At 38.1% G+C, this 7,896-nt stretch overlaps 2 protein-coding genes across 2 annotated transcripts in view; one reads left to right on the top strand and one right to left on the bottom strand.

Annotated features, from left to right (window-relative positions):
• LOC140923372 (fibronectin type III domain-containing protein-like) overlaps positions 1 to 3,172 on the top strand; it is a 33,537-nt gene extending 30,365 nt beyond the window's left edge. The window contains exons 12-13 of the mRNA XM_073373463.1: positions 797 to 878; positions 2,130 to 3,172. Of these exons, the coding sequence (XP_073229564.1) occupies positions 797 to 878; positions 2,130 to 2,307 (260 nt within the window). The 3' untranslated portion in view covers positions 2,308 to 3,172. The remainder of the gene's footprint in view (positions 1 to 796; positions 879 to 2,129) is intronic.
• A 458-nt stretch (positions 3,173 to 3,630) lies between these two features.
• LOC140922546 (fibronectin type III domain-containing protein-like) overlaps positions 3,631 to 7,896 on the bottom strand; it is a 57,092-nt gene continuing 52,826 nt past the window's right edge. The window contains exon 22 of the mRNA XM_073372523.1: positions 3,631 to 7,892. Within this exon, the coding sequence (XP_073228624.1) occupies positions 7,615 to 7,892 (278 nt within the window). The 3' untranslated portion in view covers positions 3,631 to 7,614. The remainder of the gene's footprint in view (positions 7,893 to 7,896) is intronic.

The raw sequence follows: 7,896 nt of genomic DNA, 5'->3' as shown, positions 1-7,896 counted from the left end.
ATGGATGTAACCACGTACATCATACCGAAATGATAATAATAATAATAATCATAACTATAACAAAATTGTCAAATCTGATTGGCTCTCAATATAGTTATGATTATAATAATAATAATAACAATAATAATGATGATGATTGATGATGATGATGATGACGATGATGATTATAATAATAATAGAAAATTGTAATAAATTGTCCATATTAACAGAATGTCTGTATTAAGTGGGTTGAATTAGGGAAAAATGTAAGGGCTTCCTTTCCCCAGGGACGAAGCAAACTGTCCGCAATAATGAGATATCCGTATTAACCCTTTAAGCCCTAAGAGTGATCAGCATCAAATTTCTCCTTGTAATATCAATGCTTTGTATAACAGAGTGGTCATGAGAATTACAGACATGATCACACAAGATGAATTTGCTTGATATTTTATCAACTTCTCCCCACTACTTCAGTCTGTAGGAAATGAATAGGGAAAACAAATGAGAATTCAAATTTTGATCTTAGGGGTTATAGGGTTAAGCGGGTATCCGTAAAGCCGGGTCTGACTGACTAATAAAAAACTTAGACGACAATGGATAAAGGTGACCACATTTTGCTGCAATTACTTTTGGCATAATAGTGAGAAAAACAAATCAAGCATTATGCTGGAATAATGGTGCAACATTTTTTTGAATCTTTGTGTACATTTTCTTATATAATGAAATATAATTGTCACATGAAAACATTCCCGTGTGCGTTGCTTCAAAAGCCTTCATCAATTTAACCAACAGCGATCTTTTCTCTTTATGTTTACAGTTGAAAAACGGGAGAAAAAACGTGGAGCTTTTATTGAAAAGGAACCGTTGGATGATGAAAAAGGTGCTGTCACCTCTGCAGGGTAAGAATGCATCGATCATTTGAATAATTTCTGATGATGGTCTCGACCCATCACTCCATTTGCTTCTTTTAAAACACTGAAAGAAACCGGGACGAGATAGATTCGAAAAGACTTCTGGGATCGATTTTTCCCCTGTCCACAGTATTGTCCACAGTCCACATTTCACATTCCCAGAAGTCTTTGCGAAGATTAACTCGGCCCAGTTTCCCTGATAGCGGGCGACCGCTGCCGTCATGCGTCTCGGTCGCCTTCGTATGTTATTAGGGACTTTAAGATTCAGCTACGTGACGGCAAAGAGAACGTCTAAAAAAATAGGATAAATAAGAAAAACAACAACTTTGCACATGCGGCGCGCTTTTTTGTACATTTCTTTGCCGTTTTTGCACGACTACGACGTGAAAATGCCTAATTTCGTAATTTAAGGAGAACGTAAACAAGCAACGACGAAATTTTATTTCGCTTTCTGAACTTGAATATGGTTCCCTGGAATTCAAATTCAGAAGGGTTTGCGCAGATTTGACAAAGTAAGTAAATAGGAATAATCGCGATAAAGACCCAAAGAACGAAAATTCACCTTTTAGGCGTTGTTCTCGTTGTCACTGACAACGGCCCTCAATTTGTATCCATTAGTGAGTTCACGCAACAGGACGGCAGGAAGAAGAGGACGGGAAAACGCTTGTGCGTGACAAACGTGACAGGCCTATTACATTAATGTTTTCTGGTCTTTTACAAAAAGAGCTGTTTAAAGGGAAGTGAAGTTTGGCGAAAAGTTTTTTCAAACAAAATTATTGTCACGCTTGTCACACCAGCTTTGCTGACGTATTTGCTCTTACGTCCTGTTGCGTAAGTTCACTATTTTCTGGAATTCATTCACCGTTAAGTGGAAACATGGGCAGGGATCTGCTAAATAATTTTTTAATTTTACTGTCTTTTCTCTTTTTCTCAAAATATGAAAAAGAAGCTTCGCGCCCGAGTAAAATTATGCCGGGCAAAAGGTTTTAAAACACCTAGAACTTTTATTAGTAAACTTTGAAAAACTCATCGTTATCTTCCAACAATGAAGGTAGCAACTTTCGCTCAGCTATGCAAATTACTCTCGTGTGAACGGCTGATTAGTGAGCCTGGGAGAGTTTCAAAGGGTTTCCAGTGATAACAGGGCACCACCCTGGGAAGCCGGAGAGTAAAAGAACCCCTGGGATGTCTGTTTCAGGTATCGCTAGTATCTGATATAAGTTTTGTTCGCTCCTTTAGACGACCTGAAATCCCGCCACCTTACCAAAGCAAGGGCTCACCGCAGAAGAGTCCAAAAAGCGACCGTGACAGTCTGGATGAGTATGAACCCAAATTTCAGAGAAATGGAACGTATGGTAACAAAACGAAAAATGCCCCGGAGAAAACGGACAATGCAGTTTTCGATACGTATGTTTGAGTTGCTTCGTATGCTAAGGACCTTGTTTTCGCTCGTTGAAGCTTTTCATTAGCTTGTTCAATTCGAAATCGTCCTGAAATGTTTTAAGACTTTTCCAGAGAGATGACGCGCGGTGAGTCTAGTTGTGAACCGTTAATTAGATTCGGACTTGTTCTTTAATCTCAGTAAATTGCGTTTACCTCTGTTCGCTCTGTAATCGCCTGAATATTTCGGAAGGATTTCATGAAGTTACGAAGTAATCTAGAACTTCCTCAAAGCAGCTTATTTTAGCAACATCAAAATTTTTTGTTTTGACTGTTTTTAGCCTGCGAAAACAGCTTTCTCTTCTCGCTACTCGGCACTAGCGATGTTTTTCTTTGCTGGCGAAGTGTCCCTAGCGGCGAGGAGCTAGGCGAGGAAGCTGTTTTCGCAGGCTAGAATGTTTTAGGCCGCGCTTTTCTTGAGAGAGAGCATGCTTGGAAAGATAGAAAGGGTCCGTCCCAACCGCTAGCTGCCGCCACGCTTGTAAATAGAAAACAGGCCAGTCTCCAAGTATTAATATGTACACTTAGCCAAGGCTAAAGATAAACCTGCCATTAATAAATTGATAATTTACTTGAAACAATAAACTTGTAACCATTGCAAAGAAATCGACTTTGAATTGAGCCTTCGATCAGTTAAAAACTATGAACTTGTCAGGGGAGAACTTCGGTGGATCCACACTTGAGCACGCGATACGGTAATGTGATACTGGTAAGCGGATACCCTGTTTTGACAGCTGTCAATTGACCACAACATGGATGTCCAATATCGGGTTGCAGGCTCCCACACTAACTAGAAAGTGTGACATTTCACATTGGCTACCCTGTGGGGCGAAAGGAAGTTCGGATAGGCGGACGTACGGTCACGTGCACGTGCGGTCCAAAATTTCTTGGACAGATAGGATAACCAAATTTTCTTAGCTATTGAGCCCCGCTCGCGCGCTTGGAGCTACGCTAAAATTCAAACTTAGCTCCCAGGCTTAGGCGAGTGAAACACTATAGGAATAAATAGTTAGTCCCTCAATCTCAACGTGATTTTTTTGTTCAGGGATCTTGACGTTAACTTCACAAAAGCATCAACAACAAAACAAAAAAAAACGGGCAACTTTTTCTACATTTATTGGCATGCAGTCATCTTCATTTTTGCCGACCATTATTCCTTCTTGCTTTGTTGTATTTTTTGTTGTCCTTTTACGGTATTTCCAGTGTTCACTATTGGAGATGAAGTTTTGTTGCCCTTTTCATAAAACGTACCTTCTGCGAACGATTGTGGGGGCAAAATGAAAGCATACGTAAATCAAAATAGGAGCACAGCTTTTATTTGTTAATTTTAACTTTATCATCTAATGAGTCAAAAGTAATTGCTCATTAACTAAAAACTAAGCTTGCAAAATTGTTAACTGCTGTTTACGGTAGGTAGGGCGAGAATGAAACAATAAAGCTTACACCTATCCAAGCCTGCAAAGTAAATTTTCCCCTACCGGAACAAATTTTCCGTAAAAAGGTTACCGTTGAAACACGAGAGTAAACGGCTTGGTGCTAAACTCCTAATTACTGTTGCGTGCTCTATTCTCTGGCCTGAAGCCTTTTCTTTGAATAAAGCAACCACCGAATTTATTGATTTTGTACGTTCACCCCTTTTAACATCCGGCGATGAACTAGCAAAAAATGGCTTTTTGCAATGAGCATAATTTCCTAGAAGGCCTAAAATCACTGAAACATAGTGATACTATATTATACTAAGAGTTTAAAGAGCATTATAAAAAATCTACTACTGAGCGAAGCGATCAAGCCATTATCCTGACAAGAGTTGCAGTTTTAAGGTGATGTTACACGGAAATATTCGCAACTACGATTTTTAGCACAACACAGCGTTGCGATGTTGGAACAATGTTGCAACCATTTGAAACAATGTAACAATGTTGCAACGCTGTATTGCGCTAAAAATCGTCGTTGCGAATCGTCTCTTTTAACTTCACCTTTAGCGGAGGTTCAATGTCTATGCGATGGAGGAACGTTTTGCATTGAAAGAGAATGCCAACAATTAGAGCAATGGTACTCAGGGTTAACTTTGCCTTTCTACAAACGTTTTTTAAACGTTTCTGGGAAACTGCCCACCTACCCCTCACCTAAGCCAACATTTTGCCCTAAGTGAGAAGTAAGTGTTAATGTTGGCTTAGGGGAGGGGTAGGTGGGCAGTTTCCCCAGAAACGTGTTAATGATCCCTTTTGTGTTTAACTTTAAGATAGACAGCATTTTTTGTTGTCGACACAAGCTTGCGAAGCGAAACACGAGGGAATAGGGGTAGGATGGTAGGCGAACGAATCTTTTTTTTCTTGTTCCCGCCATCTACCCCTTCCTTGTGAACAGTGTGTGTCGATACGGGTTTTGACACATGCGTCGATTCCACACGTTTATCGGTCAAAAGAACGAAAATCAGAGGGCCAAGGACACTCATGGACACTCTGCTTTCAAGAAATATAATTAGATAAAACCTAAATAGACTGCTTTTTTAAAAGAAGATGTAACAATTGAAACTGGAGAAAAAGAAGAGAAAGCTTTCAGAAGCCTTTTTTGCGGAAGGCGTGACCAGCGTCAATTTCTTATCGTCCAGCGAAAGAAGTGAAGTACGATCATTCCGCAAAGAAGATTGTGCTGCATAATATTTGATTCTGAGTGATACCTTTTGAATATTGACTTAAAAAAATTACATTATTCCAGCAAAGGTGAAAAATAACCTATGGAAACTCTTTTTAACAGTACAGGACCCGCCTTTCCTGTTTTTATAAACAGCTAAACTTAAATCACTCAAGATCAAAAGTGAAAGGGAAAAAAAGGAACGTTTCAAACTTACCACTGTTTATAGTTAACGTTTGAAAATCAAAAATTAAATTGACACCTCGTGCTATACTGTAATCGAAAGAAGACAAATGTCTAAAAGCGTAGAATATGTTCTTGATTCTCTTTAAGCTTAACGTAAGCTTTCAAAAACTATAAAGTTCACCCTGAAAATATTACTTGGGAGCTTCTGCACTGATCGTTTGTACACGTAAATTAAAAATATTAAGGAGTCGCCTATTTTGCTTAAGTATGGAGAAATAAAACAGATCACGTGGGCTAAAGAAACACAAGAATACGCGACAAAACTCTATCAAGTGTCTTCGTTATTTTGCCTTAATTCTCACGGCAGTTCATTCGTTCAAGTCTTGTTTAGATGGTTTATTTATTTGCAAAGATGTTTTATGAAATAATCAGTGCAACAAAGAACAATTTTAGGTTTTATTTTTAAACAAAGTTAAAAATGTTTTAACGTGATTAAAAATTCGATTTGGAAATACGAGAATTTTTAGACGTGATAAATCACGTACTGTGAGTATTTTGATCAGCTTATTAGCAATTCATTAGCAATCCCCAAAGTATTGCATTTCTCAGTGCTGTTATTGGTTGAGCGTATTGTGTTTAAAAGCGTGTTAAAAATGCAGAACAAAAAAACAACCAAATGGGAAACCATGTGGTGAACTGAAGTTACGTTTTGAAATTGAAGCAAAGGACGAGTTCAAGCGTCTTCAAGCGAATATTTCTCTTCAAGAAGTCTCGATCAAAGAGGATTTGTTGGACAGGTAAATTATCGTATAACAGTAAAATTAAAAAATCTATATTTGCATCCATGTTTCAAACGAATTGCAAATTGGCGAAAGTTGTTTGCGACGTTTCACACAGTTTTAACATTACGACAGTAAATCGTTTGGAGTTCTAGTTGTTATAAAACCATCTTCTTATTGCGTCTTATGATTTTGACCGGCCGACGGTTTTTTATTTATTTTGGGCTGATTATCTTTCAATGACAACTGTACGTTTTGTCGTTAACGTTTGTTAATTTTTCATTGAATTTAAAATTAGGATAAAGTTTTCTCAAACTCATTAATGATTTATAAAGAAAATACAAACGAAATTAATGTTTAATGAGTGTTTGGAAATCAGATGAAACACTGTTCATTTTTGCATCCTTAATTTCTCCTTCTAAAATTATTTTGTTGGAGCCGTAATATCAAGCATTCGACAGAGTGTTTCATCACCAGATGAAACACCTCAAAGTTCGTCAAAAATACTTCGCTTCTCGTCGGATTTTCAACTCTCTCATCTGGTGATGAAACACTGCCTCTCCTGCTTGACATATTACTTAACAAATCTCCACGCTTTGTATGACACGTTCATGCCATCCATCCAGTGTGTTGGTTATTCTCATACTCTCATGATTATTTTTCGGTTGGATAAAGGGCGCTTTAAATTAGAACAACAATTCCAAGAATTTAACGAATGAAACAAATTTAGGAGAAAATTTTCCAAAAAATCTGAAATTAAAACTGGAAAGGGACCGATTTCCAAGAATCAATTTTCGAAAATTGGTTTATCTCTTGTCGTTTTCTCTTTCTTTAAGATCGATCGAAAACTATCTGTCACTTAGTGCTCTTTTTATGAAATAGTTATATCAATATCTTTGGTATGAAAACTAGACTTAAAACTTAAATAATTATGTTATTGCTACGTCACCCTGCTAGAAGAGCCAGAAGGCTCTGCCTGAATCACGTCAGACCTTTGAGGTCGCCGCAGCCCGAATTTATGGACTAGTCAATCTTGTTTTCTCTCGCTAGTGCGAGCATCCGTTTTTGATAAACCGATGGCCATATCCTAGCCCTTTGTAGTAAGCGCACGGCTGTTAGGCCTGGGATCGAAAATATATCCTAGCAACATGCTACGCATGCTCAACACAGATCTTACGCAATTCATGAAGAGTCTTTCTTGAATACGCCAAAATCGAAAAAGCGAAAGAAAGGCTCTGCCAGAAGGGTGACAAACGTTACCTTTTGTCATTAAACGTTAACTAAGCGACGTCATAACACTAGTCCATTTTCGAGTTCGCTGAATTAAAGAAGTGAAGATGCATTTTTTACAGCCTTAGCCTCAATCTGAAGTAATATATTCACAAATTTCAACAAGAAAAAGACCTGTTTATTACTCTGTCTATTGTGTATATTCAAATTTCAAACACTTTCTTGCCAGAATTTCTGAACATTTTACTTTACGTCGAGGCTAACTCTCTATGAATGTGTCGTTGGTGTTTATATTCAGCGGTAATTTTTAATTCGAAACTGGACTATTTCAAATGGCGAAACTTGTTGTAACGAGGTTGGTGATACTGCCCCTCAAAATCAATTTATGACAGTAGACGTTCCTATGCAAAAAAAAAAACATAACATTTTTTTTTAAAACCTTAAGCGGGAAAACCTTAAACGACAGGATCGTCCAGTGGTATCTCTTCATAAACTGATTGTCTTTCACCGCCTTGTTTGCAGTCCCCTATGAATGAGCCGTCTTCTGAAAAGTAGGCACCATCTCCTCCGTATTCATCGAGACTGTCCGCTTGTGATTCCACGTCGACCCTGTCCTGAATTCTCTTCAGCCATTCCTGTCTTGGATTGATGCTTTTTTCGGCGATCTCTGTTGCAATCTTTTCCTCACTCTTTTCTTTTTCGTCTTCTGCAACTAAGATAAAGGCACGTCGTTATAT

The sequence above is a fragment of the Porites lutea genome, chromosome 13, assembly GCF_958299795.1.
Source record: "Porites lutea chromosome 13, jaPorLute2.1, whole genome shotgun sequence".
NCBI classification, from domain to species: domain Eukaryota; kingdom Metazoa; phylum Cnidaria; class Anthozoa; order Scleractinia; family Poritidae; genus Porites; species Porites lutea.
The sequence above is the reverse complement of the archived record's forward strand: the minus strand, read 5'-3'. Positions and strand labels throughout refer to the sequence as shown.